The 21,513-nt window shown below is 38.1% G+C and overlaps 2 protein-coding genes and 1 pseudogene across 2 annotated transcripts; all 3 read left to right on the top strand.

Moving 5' to 3' along the window:
* Nucleotides 1–8,906: 8,906 nt before the first annotated feature.
* Nucleotides 8,907–9,470, top strand: LOC124108812 (interferon beta-like). The gene has a single exon (XM_046467363.1). It carries the CDS (start codon nt 8,907–8,909, stop codon nt 9,468–9,470), a length of 564 nt encoding a protein of 187 aa, XP_046323319.1.
* Nucleotides 9,471–14,967: 5,497 nt separating this feature from the next.
* LOC124108865 (interferon alpha-2) lies at nt 14,968–15,574 on the top strand (annotated as a pseudogene).
* Nucleotides 15,575–20,675: 5,101 nt separating this feature from the next.
* LOC124108848 (interferon alpha-5) lies at nt 20,676–21,248 on the top strand. Its single transcript, XM_046467398.1, has one exon. It carries the CDS (start codon nt 20,676–20,678, stop codon nt 21,246–21,248), a length of 573 nt encoding a protein of 190 aa, XP_046323354.1.
* The last annotated feature ends 265 nt before the right edge of the window (nt 21,249–21,513 follow it).

Here is a 21,513-nt window from a genome sequence, read left to right as displayed (position 1 = left end):
AAAATGAAGAATACCTTTCTTGAGCTTATTAATATACTGGATGGGGCAGAGGAAAGACTCTCTGACCTTGAGGTTAAGTCAATAGAAACTTCTAAGAATGAAATGCAAGGAGAATAAGGACTGAGTATTTGGGTTTGGAGGTGAGGTTTTGCCCCAAAGCCTCTGTGTTAATGCAGGAATATTCAGAGGTAAAGACACAGAATTATGAGAACTCTAATCAATCAGTCTATCCTAGTGGACTGGACAAACTGGGCGGAAACTATAGTCAGGAGGGGCATGGCTAGAGATGGGTCACTGGGGCTGTGGCCTAGCAGAGATCGTCTTCCCTGTGACTAGTACCCCTTTCCCTTTGCTTCCCAGCTACCCTGTCCTGAGATGTTTTCCTCCACCAGCCCTTTCCACCATGATGTCTGCCTCACCTGGGCTCAGAGCAATGGAGTCAGCCCACCATGAAGTGAATCTATGAAACCATGAGTCAAAATAAAATTTTCTTTTCTAAATTTTCCTTGACAAGTATTTTTGTCCCAGAAATGTAAAGTTGACTCACAGACTACAAGGTTGGGGACAGACCAGAATATCCAAGAACTGAGGGAAAACTTCAAAAGATACAACATAGAGGCACTGGAATTCCCAGAAGGAGAAAAAGAAAGGAACACAAGAAACAATAATGACATAATTTCCTCAAATTAATGTGAGACATTAATCTTCAGATGCACAATGTCAAGTACAACCAGGTTTAATGCCAGAAAAAGCTACACCTTTCCATGTTGTTTTCAAACTTCAGAAAGTCAAAGGTGAAGGGAAAGAATTATGAAAGAAGCCAGAGAAAAATCAACATCTTCCTTATGGAGGTTCAAAGATAAGAATATCTAGCTATCTTCTCCCCAGAAGCTGTGCAACCAAGAACAGAGAGAATTGAAAGGTCAAGCACTGGGAGAAAAACCTACTAACTTAGAACACTTTACCTGGTAAAATCATCCTCAAAAAAAAAAAAAAAAGGAAAATAACGACTTTCTCAAATAAACATTGAAAGAATACCAGTAGGCTTGCTTTGCAAAAAAAAAAATGTTAAAAAAATTTAAAGAGAAGGAAAATAGTATCTATGTCAGAAACTCATATTTGTATTTTTCAAAAAGGAAGAATACTAAAGAAGAAATAAGTGAAGGTAAAATACTTTTCTATTCTTAATTGATGTAACATACAATTTATTCAAAATAATTATAGCAAGATGACTTTAGTCAATATTGCATGTTTGTGCCTACATTTTACAGAATGTTTAGACTATGCTAATTTTGCAGTATGAGTAGACTGATCTTTATTCCTCTTGGCAAGATTGTTGGGGAAATGTTTTTCTTTTTTCTTCTTTGCTGGGGTTTCATTGGAACGTTAGGAATATTGTTTCAGTTCTGTAAAAAAAATGCCAGGGATATTTTGATAGAAATTGTACAGAATGTATAGATGACTGTGGATCGTTTGAATATTTTAACATTATTAGTTCTTTCAATCCACTAATGTAAGATCTCTTTCTATTAATTTATCTCCTCTGCCAATTCTGTCATCAGTATTTTCTAGTTTTTGATGTACAGAGCCTTTGCTTCCTCAGTTAAATTTGTTCTTTTGATTTCACTGTTAGCATGTAGAAATGCTCCTGATTTTTGTATGCTGATTTCATATCCTACAACTTCTTCAAGCAGTGTTCTGATGGGAAATTTAGAGTTTTCAATACTCTGTATAATCATGTCATTTACACATCCATTCCACTTCTTCGTTTCTTATTTGGATGGCTTTTCAGTTTTCTTGCCTAATGGCTCTGGTTAGGAATTCCACTCGAATATTGAATAGAAGTGGCCCAAGTGGGCATCCTTGTCTTCTTCCTGATCTTCAGGAAAAGATTTTACTTTGCACTATTAAGTATGATAGCCATGTCATTGATAGCCTTTGTTATGTTGAAGTACATTCCTTCTATATCTCATGTGTTGATAGTTTTCTGTTGCAGTTGTTTTGTTGCATTGTTTGTTTTTTCTTCTTTGTTTTCAGTAGTGGGGATCACACCCAAGGCCTTGCACATGCTAGGCAAGTGCTCTACCACTGAACTGTATCTCTAGTCCTTGTTGGCAGTTTTTGTCATGAATGAATGTTGAATTTTATCAAATGGTTTTTCTGCATTTATTGGAATGGTCATATCATTTTTAATCCTTTGTTCTCTTAATGTGGCATCATATTTATTGATTGGTACATATATGTTTTATCATCCTTGCATGCCCAGGGGGAATTTTATTTGATTGTTTTTAGGATCTCATTAGTATACTTGTGAATTTGGTTTGCTAGGTTTTTGTTTTTTTTTACCTATGCTCCTTGGGGGATATTAGCCAATAAGTTTTTATTTTACTATCTTGTAGGGTTTTCATCTCAGGGTAATATTGGTCTCATAAAATGAATTTGGAAGCATTTCCTCCTCTTCACTATTTGGGAAAATTTAAGTAGGGTTGATGTATTAGGCAGGTTTCTCTAGAGGAACAGAACCAACAGGAGGTATGATTATAAAAAGAGGAATTTATCAGATTGGCTTACACAACCAGAAGCTGGATAATCCACCATGGATGGTTGCAAGCTGGAGATCTGGAGAAACCAGTAGCTGCAGAGTTCAAGTTGCAAAGACCCAGAACTAGAGGGATCAGTGATGCTAACCAAGTCTGAAAAGGCTTCTGGAAACTCCCTGGAGAATCACTGGCAGACACTGCTTTGGAAGAGTGAAAGAAAGAGAGTATGACAATTGCAGCAGCAATTAAGAACCTGTGCAAGAAGAAAAGAGCTTGCATCTGCATTTGCTTCCTTCTTCTTCCAACTTTTATTCCAGTCAAGCTTCCAATCTATTGGTTGGTGCTGCCCACACTTAGGTAGGGTCTCCACTTCAGTTCAATATCCCACATGCCAATCATTCCTAGATATTTCCCTCACTGATACAGACAGAAGCTTCTTAATCTTCAGCATCTCTTAGTCCGGTCATTGACATTAATTTGAATTTGACAATTGAAATTAACCATCTCAATTTGACAATTCAAATTAACCATTGACATCAATTTGAATTTGACAATTCAAGTTAACCATTACAGTTGGTATTCATTCTTCTTTTTTGAAATGTATTATTTGTTCCTTCTAGTTATACATAATAGTGCAATGTATTTTGAGATAAACTCATGGAGTATAACTTCCCATTTTTGTGGTTGTACATAATGTGGAGTTACATTGTCGTATATTCATATAAAAATCTAGGAAAGTGATGTTTAGTTCATTCTACTGTATTTCCTCTTCTTGTCCCCCTCCCTTCTCTTCATTCGATTTGTCTAATCAAATGAACTTCTATTCTTCCCAACAGCCCCACTTATTGTAAGTTTGCATCTGCATATCAGACAGAACATTCAGCCATTGATTTTGGGGGATTGGCTTATTTCACTTAGCATGATATTCTCCAGTTGCATCTATTTATTGGAAAAATGCCATAATTTCATTATTCTTTATTCCACTGTGTATATACACCAAATTTTCTTTATCCATTCATATGCTGAAGGGCATGTAGGTTGGCTCCATAGTTTAGCTATCATGAGCTGAGCTGCTATATACAATGATGTAGTTGAGTCACTGAAGTATGCTGATTTTAAGTCCTTTAGGGATATAAGGAGGAGTAGGATAACTAAGTCAATTGGTGGTTCCATTCCAACTTTTGTGAGGAATCTCTGTACTGCTTTGTAAAGTGTTTTCACCAATATGCAGTCCCACCAGAAATGCATGAGTGGACCTTTTTTCTCATATCCTCACCAACATCTGTTGTTACTTTTATTCTTGATAACTGCTATTCTGACTGGAGTGAGATGGAATCTCAGTGTAGTTTTAATTTCCATTTCCCTACTTGCTAGAGTTGTTGAACATTTTTTCATAGATTTGTTAACAGTTTGTATTTCTTCTTCTGTCATTGTTGTTAATTTTGGTAGCATTTATAAGTGAATCTCTCGAGTCCTGGACTTTTTGTTGTTCTGTGATTTTTGATTATTGAGCAGAATCCCCCTTTTCATTATTTGTTCAAATTTTCTATTGTTCATGATTTATTCGTCACTGTTAATGTATTAATAGTCATGTATCCATTTCTTTTTGACTATTCAATTTATTAGCTCTTGTTCATAGTAGTCTCTAATGCTCCTTTGCATTTCTGTGGTATCAGTTGTAACCTATCCTCATTTATTCCGGATTTTATTTATTTTGAGTCTTCTCAGTTACTGTAAACAAAGGTTTGTCCACTTTGTGCTGATCTTTCCTATTGTTTTTGTACTTTCTTTTTCATTTATTTCTGCTCTTATCTTCATTGTCTCTCTTCCTCTACTCACTGTGGGGGCTTCCTTTGCCTTTCTGTTACTAGTTTATTGAGGTTAAAAGGTGGTTTGATCATTTGAGATCTTTCTTTTTTCCCTTATGTAGGCATTGATCCCATCAACATCACTCTTAGAACTGGTTTTGCTGCATTCCATGTTTTGGTATGTTCCATTCCCAATTTTGTTTGCTTTCAGATACTTTCTAATTTCCCCTTTGAGTTATTTTTTACTCACTACCTATTCAGGAGGGAGTCACTTAATTTCCACTTATTTTTCTGGTCTTATATCACTGATTTTGGAAATAATACTGATATGGTATAATTGTAATCTTAAATTTGTTCAGACTTGTTTTGTAGCCCACCATATCTATTCTAGAGTATGTTGTATATTCAGTTGAGAAGAATGGGTTTCTGGTGTAGGGTGGGAAGTTCTTTTAATGTATATTAAGATCATTTAGTCTGAAGTGTAGCTCCACTCCAATATTGCCTCATTTTCTGCCTGAATGATTTATCCATTGTCCAAAGTGGTACAGAAATTGCTATTAATATTGAACTGCAGCTTGTTTATCTCCTCAGATTCATTAATATTTTCTTTGTATATTTTGATGTTCTGATGTTGGATGTATATGTTTTTGTGATTGTTAACATTGTGTAAGGACCTTCCTTGTGTTGTAATACTGTTTCTGATGTAAGTAAAGCTACCTATGTTCTCTTTTGGTCAGTATCTGTGTGGAATAGCTTTTTCCATCCCTTTGCCTTCATTCCTTATGTGTTTGTGAAGCTGAAGTCTCTTGCAGACAGCATACTGTTGGGCATTTTAAAAGAATCTGTTCAGACACTCTCTATTTTTGATTGGAATATTTAGTCCATTGGCATTTATACTAATGATTGGTAGGTAGGGGCTCACTATTGCCATTGTGTTAATTTCTTTCTGATTGTTTGATAGTTGCTTCATTCCTTTCTTCCTGTATTATTATGTCCTTTAGTGATTTGATGATTTTTAAGTTGTATGTTTTTATTCCTTTCTCTTGATATTTTTATACAGAAAATAAGTGTTTGCTTTGTGGTAACCATGAAGCTTACACAGAATATCTTATACTTGCAGTAGTCTGTTGTAAGGTAATAACTTGATTCAATTGTGATAAGAAGCAGTATATGTTTAATCCTCCTGTTACAGTGTATGTTTCGATATTATATTTTTCATATTGAGTATCCATAAACAAATTGGGTACCCATAAACAAATATTTGTAGCTGCCTCTTACATTTTATTGTTTGCATGGGAGTTCATAACTGTGGCTTAGCTATTTCCTAAGTTCTAGGAAAAAGTAGACTCTAAAATAATGAGGTTTTTAAAAAAGAAAGTCATCTTGCAGCTGTTTCACTTATGAATGTCTTATTATGTCAGTGACTGAGAAATTCCTTGGGAAAACTCCATTTTGAAAAGCATCTTAGGATAAGTCTGGAATCATCCATGGCTCACAACACAAAGACCAATGCGAGGTGTTTCAGAGATCAATCCTTTCTACTCAGAGAGAGAACAATCCAGGGAGTCTGGTGATTAGGACCTGCCAGTTCAGGATGACTTTTGAGCTCATTTAGAGTTGACCTCTCCTGGTACAGCAGTGGGCCCACAGAAGAGGCAGAATTTCCTTGACACTTGTGGTTGATTGTTCCTCTTTTGTGTAGATTAGTCTATAACAAGAGAACACATGTTTAGCAGTGGAAAACTGGAAAACCACACAAAGAAAAAAGGGGGGAAATCAGCCTTTAGTGTCAAAATCAAACAAAATAAATGAGTTTTATGAATTTGCTATACTTCTTTTTATATATTTTCTCTCTTCATTATTATATATCTGTTTCTCATAGCATTTTATTTTCTTTATGATAAAAACAAATATTTGGGCTTTTTATTGACATAGGCATGATAATTGTAAGCATTTATATTGTACAGTGGGATAATCATTATGCATGTTTATAATGTGTAATGATTTAAACAGGGTAATTAGAATTTTTACCATTTTAGTCAGTATTCTGTTACTATAACAAATACCCTAGATAATTAACTTTTAAAAGGGATAATTAACTTTTAAGTTCTGGTGGTTGCAGTCCATGATTAATTGGCCCATTGCTTTTTTTTTTTTTAACTTTTTTTATTGGTTGTTCAAAACATTATAAAGCTAATGACATATCATATTTCATACATTAGATTCAAGTTGGTTATGAACTCCCAGTTTTACCCCAAATACAGATTGCAGAATCACATCGGTTACACATCCACATTTTTACATAATGCCCTATTAGTAACTGTTGTATTCTGCTACCTTTCCTATCCTCTACCATCCCCCCTCCCTCCCCTCCCATCTTCTCTCTCTACCCCATCCACTGTAATTCATATCTCTCCTTGTTTATTTTCCCATTCCCCTCACAACCTCTTATATGTAATTTTGTATAACAATGAGGGTCTCCCTCCATTACCATGCAATTGCTTTGGGTGTCTGGAGTGCAGGGTGTCACCACAGGATTGCTTCATAGGCCAAACCCAACCACCTTCTGTCCAGGGAGTTAAAGAGAGTGAGGAGTGGGCCAGGGTCCCAAAATGCCCTTCAAGGACCCACCCACAGTGACCTTCAAACCTTCCACTAGAGGACACCTCCAAAAGACTCCACCACCTCCCTTTGGCAGCTCCCTGGAGATCAAGTTTAATACGTGGCCTGCAGGGGACATTTCACAGCCAGAATATGCCACCATCTCCTGAAACAGTGTCATGTTTTTGAGTTGGGAATCTTCAAACTCTTCTCTTCAAATTCTTTTAAAATATCTAATAAGTTGTAATGAGCCAGAGTCACCTCCTGTAAGTGCTGTAGACACTAAGACTTACTCCTCCTCTATAACTGTGTTTTCTAATGATACCAATAATGTGTATTTGTTATAGAAAAAAAAATAAATGTAAATAAAATAGGAGATATATTAAACAGAGTAAGGGTTTTTCACTTTCCTCAAACAAAGTGTACTGAATGATTAGGATGCCTCATGTCTCTTCTTATCCTGGAGAAAACTCATATGTGATTGGGATCAGGGGAGGCAAGAAGGAAGGAAAGGGAAGGCCCTGGTGAGTGAGTTGCATCCAGTTATGTTGTATGCATGTATACAAATAGGGCATAATGAAATCCACTATTATGTATATTATAATACACCAATAAAAAATTATACACTAAAAAATTACCATATTTCTAAAGTTACAATGTGAAAATGGAAAAACTTTATCTTTCAAGCCACATTCTCACCCCCGTCAGCATTGTCACTGCAAGTAACTACTATTAATATTTGAGTGAATGTACCTGGTGAAAAAGATAATATTCATGTGTCAGCATATGTATTCATGTAAATTTGTGTTTGTGTGTGTCTTTCAGTTAATTTATACAACAAACAATATTACCATTTTCATTATTTTATAGATAATCTATAATCTATAATATACAATCATTATGATACTCATTATACTATATATGATATGTATTACATTTTACTGATATTATATATTTCATATTATCTATTTATTTTATGTTATATATTAATGAGTGTAAAATTATATATTTCATATATTATATTCATTTCATTAAGCATTTGTAACATAGGTTTATATCAGCTGTTTCCATTTTAATATGCAAGAATATTGCATTTCGTCTGTACTATGATATTACTTAGCCACTTTTCTCCTGATAAGTATTTGTATTTTTGATTATGATGTTGCTGCAATGGGCATTTACAGATATTATGTGTGTTATACACTCACACACATTTCTGCAGGGACAGCCATAGGTAAATTTCTAGTCATAATATTGCAAATTAAAGGGATTCCATTGCTGAAACATTTAAATTATCTTGCCAAGTTCCAACTGGCCTCCTCTGAGCTAGTTTGGGCTTTCCTACAGTACAGTAGTCTCAGGGCAGTCAGACCCCTCACATGGTGGCTAACAATTTCAAGGGCAAGGATGTAAGCCAACAAAATGGAAGACATGTCACTATTTCAGACACAGTTGGTTTGAAACTTTCTCTTCCCTGCACTATTCCAAGGTCGCTCAGAACTCCCCCAGACCCTCTCACACAAACCTACCATTGCAGTAGGCAAAACCCCCCAATCCAGCTGCTGTTCTATGAGTGGCTTTTCAGTTAACACCTCCTGGTTATTTGGGGCTTCTTTGTTTCCTCTCAAGTCCCTTCTTATCCTTTCCTTGAGAAATTACTGAAACTATACAATATTAGAAATTCTTACAGTTTGTATATATTTCCCCTAATGTACATTATATAGAGTAATCAGGAGTTTAAATAAATAGGGTTTTAAAAACTCTTAAGAATGCAATAAGAATAAAGTGACATAGTAAAAACGAAAGGGAGAACTGAAAGTGGGAAACTCCTCTGAAACAGAGAGGACCATCCCATATAAATAGCCCATCCCCATGGAGCCAGGACATTCACATTGCAGACCTTTGCAGTCTGTGCAACCTTGCATAGACTGTAGGCAGCGCTGTTCTGGTTGTCATCATGAACAACAGGTGCATCCTCCAACCGGCTCTCCTGTTGTGCTTCTCCACCACAGCTCTTTCCCTACGTTACAACCTGCTTCGACTCCAACAGTTCAACAGCAGTGTGGAATGTCAGAAGCTCCTAGAGCAGTTGAATGAAAGGCCTGCAGAGTGCCTCAGTGACAGGATGGACTTCAAGATCCCCAAGGAGATCAAACATCCACAGCAGTTCCAGAAGGCGCAGGCTGCCTTTGTCATCTATGAGATGCTCAAGGACATCTTTCATGTTTTCAAAAAAGGCTACTATAATCCTGACTGGAATAACACCATTGTCACAGACCTCCTTCGTGAACTCCATCAGCAGATGGTCCTCCTGAACACAATGGTGGTAGAGAAACTGGGGGAGGAAAACAAAAGACAGGCATACTCCATGATTATCCTGCGCCTGAAGAGTTACTATGTGAGGATCCGGATGTACCTGGAGGCCAAGGAGTACAGCAGCTGTGCCTGGACAGTCGTCAGAGAGGAACTCTACTGGAACTTCTCCTTCATTAACAGACTTACAGACAATTTCCAAAACTGAAGATGGCCCAGTAGGCACCACGTCTTGACCAGACGATGAGATCAGGCATTCTTCAACCAGCAGAGGCTCATTAAGTGACTGACAGCAAATGGGGTGCCTTTGAAAAGACAATAGACGTTTTTAACTTTTTAAATTAATTTATGAATTAAGTTATTTTTAATCTTTTTTTTAAATATTTATGTTGGAAAATAAATTATTTAAGATGCAAAATCCTTGTGGCAGTTTCAATTTCAACTCGATTTATAAAACCCCTATGTTCACATATTCAGAGCCCCTCTTAGATGCTCTTTGTAAAATGTGCCTGCAAAGTAGTAGAGTTTCTAGCTTATGCCAGAATTTAAAATCCTGACATTTATATTCCCCTGAGAAATTTATATTCCAAAGAAGCACATGTAATACACAAGGTACTACATAATAAGGGGATCTGAATCTTCTAGGACAATAAATGTGCAGTTGAAGCATTTGGATTGGAGGAGAGTCGGTATGCAAATGATTTGGGAGTGGAACCTGGGGTGCCCACTGCTTCTGCTCTGTGCTCCAGGGTCTATGGTCTTGAAGTTAGAATTTAGCACTCGGGAGAACCAAAGGAATATGCTAGCTCTTGTAGTCAACCTAAGCCCTTCCTTGTCTGGGGGATGCTCTGCCCCTGTGTGCCCTCAAGATTGAGGGTGAGTTATTTCCCAGACACTTATGAAGTACCTTGATTTTGGTCCTCATACTAGTCAAAAATTATGGAATTCTGAGGGTTTCTGTCAGTTTCCAAGGAAAGCGAATAGAGGGAGGGGGACCTTCTTTCTACTCTACCCATCTGTCTAGTTTTGTTTCCATGTTTCTCAAAAACCAAGTCTGCTCCTGGTCTCCCAGCTTGGTCAGACAGAATTCTGGGAATATCTTATGTAGTTTTCCTGGTTACCAAATCTCCGAAGCCACACACTCCCCAAAGCATAAACCCAAGACAGGTACACAGGATTAAATCAAATTTTTAAGCCAGGCTAAAAGCACTGGGATAATGAAACTTTCCAAGGAATTCTGGGTTTTACGTGACCAGCATATGCCCACTGGGTAGATTTGGTTTTCATACCGATTTCTTGGAACTTGGGCTATTTTGGCTATTACTGTTATTTGCAGCTGCCATTTACTCAGGGATTCTAATGAAACAGGAACTGTGCTGAGCACCTATGTACATATTTCAATTTGATCCTCTTCACATACACCCTTATATAAGCAGTTTGCCTACATAGTAGATACCTATTCTATATTTTTCCATTTTACAGGACAGGAAACTAAATATCAGAGAGCCTTAGTAATCAACTAATTTCACAAAACTTTTGAGTGGGCGTTTATAAAAGTTTTATTTGAAAGTATGCGTTTGTTCTGAGAGCATCATGAAAATCAGATTCTTGAAAAGAGTAAGACTTCAGGAGAAGAAATCTGAGAGCAGGTCCAGGGTAGTTACTATTAAGGTGACAAGGAGCTCGGGGACCCCACTTCCTACTCAAGGTGGTGACACATCAGCTGTACAAAAAATGTGCCAATCTGGTAGGCCTGCAGCCATTAACTCAAACTAGTCTGGTCCTCTGTGAAAAAGTCAACCTTCCCCCTTCTTCCAACTACCGACATCAGCTTTTCCAAAAGCTGTGGTGAAGCAGGATTATCTTCTGCTATGGTACAGATACAAGAGCACCATGTAGAAATACAAAGTCTCTGCTGTGTCTAGAGCAGTCAGGAGGAAGCTGAGGAAGTTGCTGCAGTGGGACTTGGCGCCGACTACCTTCTCTGGCCATGTGGGTACCCTGGACCAGAAACCGGTTGGTTTATGAAAAGCCTGTTCTTCCTGTGTGCATTGACCAAAAGGACAAGGGAGGCTTCTGTAAAATTTAAGTACTGTGTCAAATTGGAGTTGTCAGATCACCCACCTACATCACTGGCATAGGATAAAGGATGCCTTAATTTAATTCCAGCAAGAATGAGGAAGAGGAGCCCTAAGGTAATATTTACATAGGTTATAAGGTAAGTATGGATGAGGGCTAACCCTCCTCCTTTCTGCTTTCCTCCCTGGGTGAAAGTACCATCTCATCCTGACCAGAATCTGAGACAGTGCAGCTGTCTGATCTGCCACTTTCCAGCCTCCAGAACTATGAGCCAATGTAAGATCCTTTTCTGTATTAATTGTTGTACATAGTTATAGCTAGAGAAAATAGACCAAGAGAGCATGGTTTTGAGTGTTGGCTTGTTCTGAGGAGACAAAGAGAGAGAAAGTCCCTGGATGATCTGGAACTGCAATACTCCTCAGATTAAGGCAGTGGTGACTCCCTGGTGGGAATGAAGAAGAGCTTTTCAGAACAGGTTGTCTCTTGAACAACTTGAAATTGTGTGCACTGGTGTGATGAAATTTCTTCCATCTTCCCAAAACCTTCAGTGAAGAAAGAAATGTTTATTTTTTTGGTTTTTTTTTTTTTTTTTTGTACTCGGGATTGAACCCAGGATTGCTTTGCCACTGAGTAACATCCCATTTTCAATTTTTATTTTGAGACAGTGTTTTACTTAAGGTCTCACTGAGTTGCAAAACATGTGATTCCCCTGCCTCAGTGGCTAGGATTACAGGTGTGTACCACACTCCTGACAGTTAAGTCCTCATGTGTATAGCATTTTTGTGCATGAATCAGAGATAGTGTCCTGGTCCATGATTTAAAGAGTATGTGGAATCAACTGCATGGTGGCCAGACCTTTATGATGAGGCAAATTTTCAGGACCAGACAGCAGAGCAATGACAACAGAGCTGCCTTCCCCCTTCTTACTTTGTACCTCAGGACTCCAAGGAAATCATGCAGAGGATGCTGGACTTCTATGGAGAAAGATTAGGTGGTGGAGCCACCTTATCCAGTCTTTAAGTGATAAGAAGACCGAACCAAACAAATGGGCCACAAGCACATATATACATGTTGCCTAAATATATGGAGCTCTACTTCATCTTCTAGATGAAGTGCAATAACAGCATGCATGTGTATCATCATTTTTGCAGTTAATAATGCTGTTGTGGAGGCTCTTTAGGGAACATTAGACACTTTCACTCTGAAGGAAATGAACAGTATGCCACAGACTAGGAGAAAACATTTGCAAGTCACATATCTGGTAAAGTACTTGTACCTTTTGATATATGTTTTAAATGCTTTGAAAACACAATTATAAAAAACCAAACCAAGAAAAATTGGTAAAATATTTAGATGGACATGTCATCAAACTAGAAACATGACCATTAAATTATTATATATGTGGAGATGGTAGAACCTTCTTCAGAAATCATGGTAGTTTAGGACAGATAATGAATATAAAATGGCATGTTATTACAGAGGAGCCCATGCCAGTGTGAGGCCTTGTGTATCCACCACCCTTTCTGAGGAAAGCCCACCAGCATGGTGGCTGAGTCTATGGTGAAGCATGGGATGTGGCCCAGCAGAGGTGACAGGACCCTCATCCATCTGGATTTCTGTTTTGGCTGTTGTGGTTGTGAGACATGCGGAGAGCATGGTGACAGGTTAGAAGACTCCTGGCGCCAAGATCCCAAATCTCAACCACTGTAAGCATTTTCTCTAAATCCTTCATAATGATGTTTGTTGAGCTTAAAATAATCATTTTGTTCTCAATATTAATTGTTGATTTTAAACATTAGTTTGTCTCTAATCTCCTTGAGTAGTTTGATTAAAACAAACTCCAACATTGTACTGAAAGTGTCGGTAGAACATTCTTCTAATTTAGTAGGATCAAGTTAATAACATAACTTATTCATTGACTTGATGGTGAGTACTCCAGAAACTTGGTAAAATCAAACATTTATTACCAAATCAGAAACTTTGCTTCAATTGAAATTTGGTCTGAAAACCCTGTTTATCTTTATAACTCTGTATTGCAGGCTCTTAGAAAACCAAAAATGCATCATATCAATGATATCCTTCAACAATTAACTTAGGAAGTTTTAGAAAATGAACCTCATATTTACAAGTCACACAATTGATAAAGAACTTATGTGTGTGTGTGTGTGTGTGTGTGTGTGTGTGTATATATATATATATATATATATATATATATATATATGAATTCTTAAAACTCAGAAGAAAGCAAGTAACTCCAAAGACTGAGAGAATATATAAAAAAATGTTTCACCCAAAGAGAGAGACTGATAGCAAGTAGGAAAGGAAAAAAAAAGATCATTATGAAGCATCAGAGCAATGAAAATAAAACACAAGTTGACACAACAACATATTTATTGGACTGGATATAGGTAAAAGTTCTTGTCATGGAACTTTGGCAAGATTGTGGAGCAATTGGAAGGTTTATAACCTGCTGCTGAAATTAAGAAATCATTCAACTAGTTTGGAAAACAATTTTATACTTTCTTAGGAAGGAAAAACCTATACCTACCATATGAGTCAGCAAGTCCATTACCAAGAGAAAAGGAAGCACATATCTATGTACAGACTTGCATATGAATGTTCTAGGAGCTTTTTTGGAATAGTCTGAAATTGGAAACAATTCATTGTCCATCATGAGTGAATGACTGAAGAAATCATAGCATATCCACATGACAGAACACTAATCAGTGATTGAAAGCTGTGAATCATGATACACAAGCATAGGGATAATTATACTGAGGATAAGAAGACAGACCAAAAAGGAGTAAATTCTGTAATATCCCATTTTGAACAAATTCCTGATATATAAAAGGAAAACTAATCTATAATGACACAATTTACACTACTATTTATAAGGAAACAGAGCCTCTGATATTTAGAAATGAGATAGTCAGAGTTTACAAAGGGACACAGCAAGATTTTTAAGGTGACATGGCCATATTTAGTAACTTTTTGGTGGTGATGGTAAGGTGAAGGACAGGGCATTCATAAATGCCTTCATTAAGTTATATACTCAGTGTGTTCCCTAATAAAGTCATATATATAGAGCAAGATCTTCAGAGAAGTTGGAGACAAAAGTTAATGTTCATTCACCCTATACGGACAGCAGCTTCTCCAAGAGATGGTGCAACCTGCAATCGCAGTGACTCCAGAGGAGGCCAGCCTCAGCAACTAAGCAAGGTCTGAAGCAATGTAGTAAGAACTGTCTCAAAATAAATATAAAAAGTTCTGTGGATGTGGATTAGTGCTAAAGCGCCTCTGGATTCAATCCCAGGAATATCATCAAGAACAAAAATTTAACAGGAGTTTAATTTGGAAAAATAATTCTAAAAGGGGGCCTGGGGGCAGGGCAGAGGAAATAATAATGAAAAAAAAAAAACGGTTGAAAAACACTTTTCTTAATATGTAGTGAATGTGTGAGGAAAGTAAAAACAGAAGTAGAAAATACTGGGGTGACGTTCAGAAAAATGAAAGCATATTAGATACTACTTAAGACATAGGAACAAGTCAAGGGCTTCAGAGAACCTATAGGTAAAGGTGCAAGATCACCCATCTCAGGCAGCCCAGCAGCATCTGCAAGATCCCCAATGGCCTTGCCCTTGGCTTTCCTGCTGGCCCTGGTGGTGCTCAGCTGCAAGAACACCTACTCTCTGGGCTGTGACCTGCCTCAGATTCACAACCTGGGTCTTGAAACTCCTGAGAAAAATGAGGAGGGAGCACTGACTCTCCTGCAAAAAAATGAGGAGAATTCCCACTTTCTCCTGCCTGAACTACAGAAAAGACTTTGCTTTCTCCCAGGAGCAGTTGGAGGGTGAGCAGGTGCAGAAGGCTCAAGTTGTTGCTGTCCTCCATGACATGACCCAGCAGGTCTTCAACCTCTTCAGCACCCAGGAGGCCTTTGCTGCTTGGAACAAGACCCTCCTGGTCACATTCCTCAGTGGCCTCCATCAGCAGCTGGATGACCTGAAAGCCTGTGGGACCCAGCAGGTGGAGGTGGAAGAGGCGCCCCTGAGGGCTGTGAGGAAATATTTCTACACGATCACTGTCTACCTGAAGGAGAAGAAATACCAGCCTTGTGCACGGGAGGTGGTCAGAGCAGAAATCATGAAATCCTTCTCTTCATCAGCGAACTTGTATGGAAGACTAAGGAGCATGGAATGGGACCTGGTCCAGCAGGGAAATGCTTCTCACTGATGAACACACCTTACCACACTCCCACAAGTTCTGCCATTTCAAAGACTCTCATTCCTGCTGGATTTGTGAAATGAATTCCATCAGTTTATCAGATGATTTCAGGAATATTAGGCAATATCATTTTCTACACATGACCATGATGATGTATCTGTTTATTTAAATATTTATTTTTATACTATTTATTAGATTTATTTTTGTTCATATAACATCAGATGTACCTTTACATTGTGGCTGAAAAAACAAAATATACTTTACATACATATATTTCTTATTTAGCTATGTGTATTAAATTTGTAGTAGTGATAACTTTTCTGTTCTTATTCTTGAAAAGACAAGTAAATCCTGATTTTGCTATTTTATTAAAAAATGAATGGTAGAATTGACTCACCACTAATGCTAAATTTACACTGTCCATAATAATTCACTTTATCTAAGCCAGCTTTTGTTTTTTCTTCAGGGTGTTGAGGTGAACATGACAAACACTAAACACAGTTATTGGTCTCTTCAGTCCCAGGTTTAGAGACAAGAAAATCTAAACTGAATGATCCTACTTAATATCGATTTTGTTAAAAGGTATAAGGAGGAGTATGAAAAACCAATTAAATTCTCTAAACAGAAGGTAATTGCAGTATGTTAGGAGAGAAAGGTGAAAGCAGGCACGTCTTCTATAAGTTGACTGCTAGACAACCAAGTTCAAATGCCCATTGGATATATTAGTTTGCAATTTACAAGAAATAAATGTCTGATGGGTTATAACTGTCAACTGGAAGTCCAGCAATGGAGGTGGTCTTGTGGAGAGAAACTATAGAGGAAGACAAGGATTAAAGTTTAACCCTGAGGACCTTCAACATTTAAAAGGATGAGAGAGAAAATTGAGGAAGGAGACAGAGTTGAATGATGCTGACATTAGAAGGAGAAGAGGAGAGAATGGCAGTAAAACAGTATCTTTAGGAAATAAACTTGCTTAGAAGAAGAGGAATGAATAGATTTATGGAAGATATGGATTGAAACACATTGGGAAAGTGGAGGGCAGGGAAAATCTTAGTGATCTAGAAGAATTGATCAGTAGAAACCATGTTAGCCAAGGTAGTAACGAATAAGAGAAGAGTAATTAGGGCGGAGATTTTTTAAAAAAACAAATTTAAAAAAGAATGAGAGGTTGTAATCTGAGGCAGAGGAGAAAAGTGGGTTATGATCTGAAAAATAGTGTAGGGTTTTCTTTTTCTATACACTTTTCACCTCTGAAATATATTTATGTTCAAATGGATTTCATATATTGGCAAGTCATATTAGTAACTTTTCTATTGTATTAATGTTAAATCATGATATCTTTAATTACAATGGTCATTTTTCCTATATTAGTAAGTACTATGTTAAATGTCAGTAAGCTGCTCTGTGGGTTGAAACCGTCACCGCACTGGGAAATTAGATAGAACTAATGACCTTGTGAGAGGTGGATCTTAGAATTAGTGAGTGGAAATGACACTGGAGAAGGTGGCAGGTGAGTAAGAGTAGAGAAGAACTCCCCTGCAGCACGTCACCTGAGGGGCCAGTCATTTGAATTTCCCTCCAATTCAGACTTACTTCTGTCTTCCTTTGGCTTCTGGTGCTATCATAGCTTTCTAGGAATATCACCACAGAACTAAAAATGGAAATATTTTTGTAAATACTGGCTCAATGTTGTTGCATTTTTATTTTTCTGTTGGAGTTCTAACCTCAAGATGAAAATGAAAGTAATTCAAAAACATCAGGACAACTCTTTGCTCAAGAAAATATAAAATGAATAAGAATGTGTAGGTACAACTAGGCAGCGACCTCCATCAGCAGAGAAAGAGGCAGTGAGGGAACAGCTGACTGCAGAGCTGACAGAGTAAATGTTCTAAGACTGAATATTTGACAGTCTGAGACCTGGAGGGACTTCAGTCTGATTACGAGAGCAGAGTTCCCTAACCTGAACCCAGACCAGGGTGGTGTGAGCAGGGAGGGGAGGAGAGAGAGAAAGAGGGAGAGGAAGATCATGTAAGCTCACTCCTTTACCCACAGCTGGGAAAAAAAGATGACCAAATTAAAATGCAAGAGGAACAACAAGGTCAGTGAAGTAAATAAAGCAGTTTAGCCCAAATTGTGGGCTCGAAGTCCTGCTGAGAGTCGCCAACATTTTGTGGAGCCCACAGCTGGCCTGTTGCCCTACAATAAATTAAATCAACATGGCATCTCCTCACCTCCAGGTAGCAACAAATAAAACCAAAGAGACTGTCCCTGCAGTGGGATGTCACTATAATCTGTGCAGAAGGACCTTGTACATGAGTCCCTCCTAGCCAAAAGTTGCTGAAACCCCCTACCCCTCAGCAGCCACCAGAGGTGTAGGGTGCAGACTGCCCTGAAAGTGCTATCCTAACTCCACATGGCCTTTGTGGCAGGCTAGATAGAGAAGGCACAGAAGTCCACATGGCAGGAAATGAAAGTGCAGAACCAGGCAGGAAAGCAGTCTGGGTCCCAGCAGCAGATGGGAACAGTCTCTGGAAGTTAGAGCTGCAGCAGGTTGGAGATTGGACATGGGTGGGATGGCTGTCTCACTCCCAGGCAGCAGAGGGGGACAACCCCCATGATTCCTGGCTGCAGCCAGCAGGAGCTTGGGCCATGTCTGTGTCTGTCCCAGTCAGTGGAGGGGAGCAGCTCTAGTGGTTTGTGACTATGGGCAGTGGGATCTTAAAGCCAAGCAAACTAGTTAAGCCTCTTTCTCAGTACCAGAAAAAGTGTCCCAGTGATCTGAGTAGGTCAGGGGGGGCACTTTTGCACCACTCACCACCCATGGAGAACCCACAATGACAGGCCCCATGGTTGCAGATAGCCACCAGGCTCTGTGTCACTTTGAAAAGGACCCTAGGAAGGTGAGTGGGAGGGGTAGTGACCCAGGACAGTCAGAGTGACTGTCCAGATCCAGGCATCCTGAGTTCCTGCACACAAGATAAACAACCAACAGACAGAGTGCCACACCCTTGGAGCATCCAGCTTTAGGCCATTGGGTTGATAAATGAGAACATGCTGGTGGGGACAACCACAGCAACTCAAGCATTGGCTCCTGGGCCCCAGCACCTCTCGGGGTGACTCAAAGTTGAGAGAGGTGGACATATTTTAAAGTTCCAAATCCTGACAAAATCAAAAGAGCATGCAATAAGAATGTTCTTCACCTTGGCATGTTTAAGTATAAATAGCTCAGCCATCAACTTTAACTACATATGTATTACTCTTCACTTTAATTTCATATTTGTGACCATAGTATTTGATATTGTGCCTCCAACAGGTTTCACTGTATTTCTACTAATGTTTTAAAGCATTTATTGAAATTATTCTCTTTTTTTTTTTGAGCTCAGAATTGTATTTTCTTCCCTTACTCCCTCTTTTCCCTCTTAGATTACCTGCTGTCAATTGCCCCCATACATTTTTTCTTCTTCTTGCCTTGATGTGCGTTTTAGTTTTCTATGTTATCTTCTTTCATTCTTGTTTTCTCTTTTCTTTTGTCCAAATTTTCTTTCCTCTCCTTTTCTGTATATATATATATATATATATATACACATACATATATATATATATATATATATATATATATATATATATATATATATATACACACATATATATATATATAATGTTATGGCAATATTGGTATATTTAATTGATAATAATGATAATAATATTTTTTCAGTCTATTCCAGAACTGTACTACAAGTTTATACCTGGATTAGAAAAACTGTGGAGAAAAGTTCCAACATGTTTTTGGTGTTTTCCTAAGGTTGAATAGTATGTGGCTTTGCTATGAAGTGATTGTAATAAACAGGGATCACTAGCTACTCTCAAAGTGATAATAATATTTATCTTAAAGTGATAATGAACTGCAGAAGACATACATTCAGTGAAAGTATCAACAGAGGCGTATTTGCCAAGCCTGTGGCTCTGAGGGGAAAGAAGATCATTAAATAGTCCCTTACATAAATAAAACAATAATCATTGTAATAGATGATTGGATATATACTAGCAGTATAAAAAAGGAGGGGAACAAACCACACCAAAGAAACCAGAACAATTGATCTAATATCTACCATATTGGAAGAAATGACATTAAAAATATTTAGAAAGTTCATAGTGAAAATCTTTAATAAGCTAAAAGAAGATAAGTAATGAACTTAGAATAAGCGAGAGATACTTTCAATAAAGATGTAGAGATTCTGAAAAATACTAAACAGAAATACTAGAAATGAAACTCAATAAAACAACTTAAGTTTTCAGCAGAAAGCTTCACTAATAGATAAGATCACTTTGAAGAGAGATTTTGAGGAATATGATACATTATGATTTATACAAATTAGTTATACTAAAGTCATTGAGTAAATTTATTTAGAAAGTTATGTTGATACTAATAGCTTTTCAGGTTTACTTTTGACTGAATGTATAAATTTAGACATTTTTAATTCAGTATTGAATACAAAGATTAAATTTAACAATTTTACTTATTTATATATTTACTTATAATATTTTCACTTATAATAATGGCATATTCATTGGGCAGATAAATACATACACATGTATATTAAAGCTTAATAGGCTGGACTTGGTTGTGTGCACCTTTAATCCCAGTGATTCCAGAGGCTGAGACAGAAGGATCACACGTTTGAGGTCAGCCTGAGGAACTAAGGGAGGACATGGTACCTTAGCAAGACCCTGTGTCAAAATAAAAATTAAAAGGGTTGGGGACGTGGCTCAGTCATAAAACGCTTCTGGGTTCAATACCTAGTAAGCTCCCCTACCACCCTAAAAAATAATAGGGGTTTCAGTTGGAACAATAATTCTAAAAGAGGGTCTGGGGGTAGGGAAGGGGGAATAAATAATGAAAATATGGTTTGAAACATTACTCTAAACACATGTAGTGAAAGCATAAAGGAAAGCAAAACAGAAGTAGAAAGTACTGGTGACATTCAGAAAATTGAAAGCATATTGGTTCCTATTTAAGACACAGGACCAAGTCAAGGGCTTCAGAGAACCTAGAGGCAAAGATTCAAAATCACGCATCTCAAGCAGCCCAGCAGCATCTGCAAGATCCCCAATGGCCTTGCCCTTGCCTTTCCTGCTGGCCCTGGTGGTGCTCAGCTGCAAGAACACCTGCTCTCTGGGCTGTGACCTGCCTCAGATTCACAACCTGGGTCTTGAAACTCCTGACAGGAATGAGGAGGGGACCTGGATGGTCCTGGAAAAAATGAGGAGAATTCCCACTTTCTCCTGCCTGAAGTACAGAAAAGACTTTGCTTTCCCCAAGGAGCAGTTGGAGGGTGAGCAGGTGCAGAAGGCTCAAGCTGTTGCTGTCCTCCATGAGATGACCCAGCAGATCTTCAACCTCTTCAGCACCCAGGAGGCCTCTGCTGCTTGGGACAAGACCCTCCTGGACACCTTCCTCACTGGCCTCCATCAGCAGCTGGATGACCTGAAAGCCTGTGGGACCCAGCAGGTGGGGGTGGAAGAGGCTCCCCTGAGGGCTGTGAGGAAATACTTCCACAGGATCACTGTCTACCTGAAGGAGAAGAAATACCTGCCTTGTGCCTGGGAGGTGGTCAGAACAGAAATCATGAAATCCTTCTCTTCATCAGCCAACTTGTATGGAAGACTAAGGAGCATGGAATGAGACCTGGTCCAGCAGGGAAATGCTTCTCACTGATGAACACACCTTACCACACTCCCACAAGTTCTGCCACTTCTAAGACTCTCATTCCTGCTGGAATTGTGACATGAATTCAATTTTTCAGATGTGTTCAGGCCTTTGCCCAACATTGCTTTCAAATCTATAGGCACTAGACCCTTACATCCATGCAGATGTCTCTATTTATCTATTTAAATATTTATTTAACTATTTATATAATTTTATTTATTTTGTCTATATGATATTATGT

Source organism: Marmota monax, unplaced genomic scaffold, assembly GCF_021218885.2.
Source record: "Marmota monax isolate L192 unplaced genomic scaffold, Marmota_monax_Labrador192_F-V1.1 WCK01_AAM20220418_F8-fsc00033, whole genome shotgun sequence".
NCBI lineage: Eukaryota > Metazoa > Chordata > Mammalia > Rodentia > Sciuridae > Marmota > Marmota monax.
This window is presented reverse-complemented; position numbering and strand designations above follow the sequence as displayed.

Coding starts and splice junctions, on each gene's coding strand:
- LOC124108848 (XM_046467398.1), top strand. CDS start 20,676: ATGGCCTTGCCCTTGCCTTTCCTGCTGGCCCTGGTGGTGCTCAGCTGC.
- LOC124108812 (XM_046467363.1), top strand. CDS start 8,907: ATGAACAACAGGTGCATCCTCCAACCGGCTCTCCTGTTGTGCTTCTCC.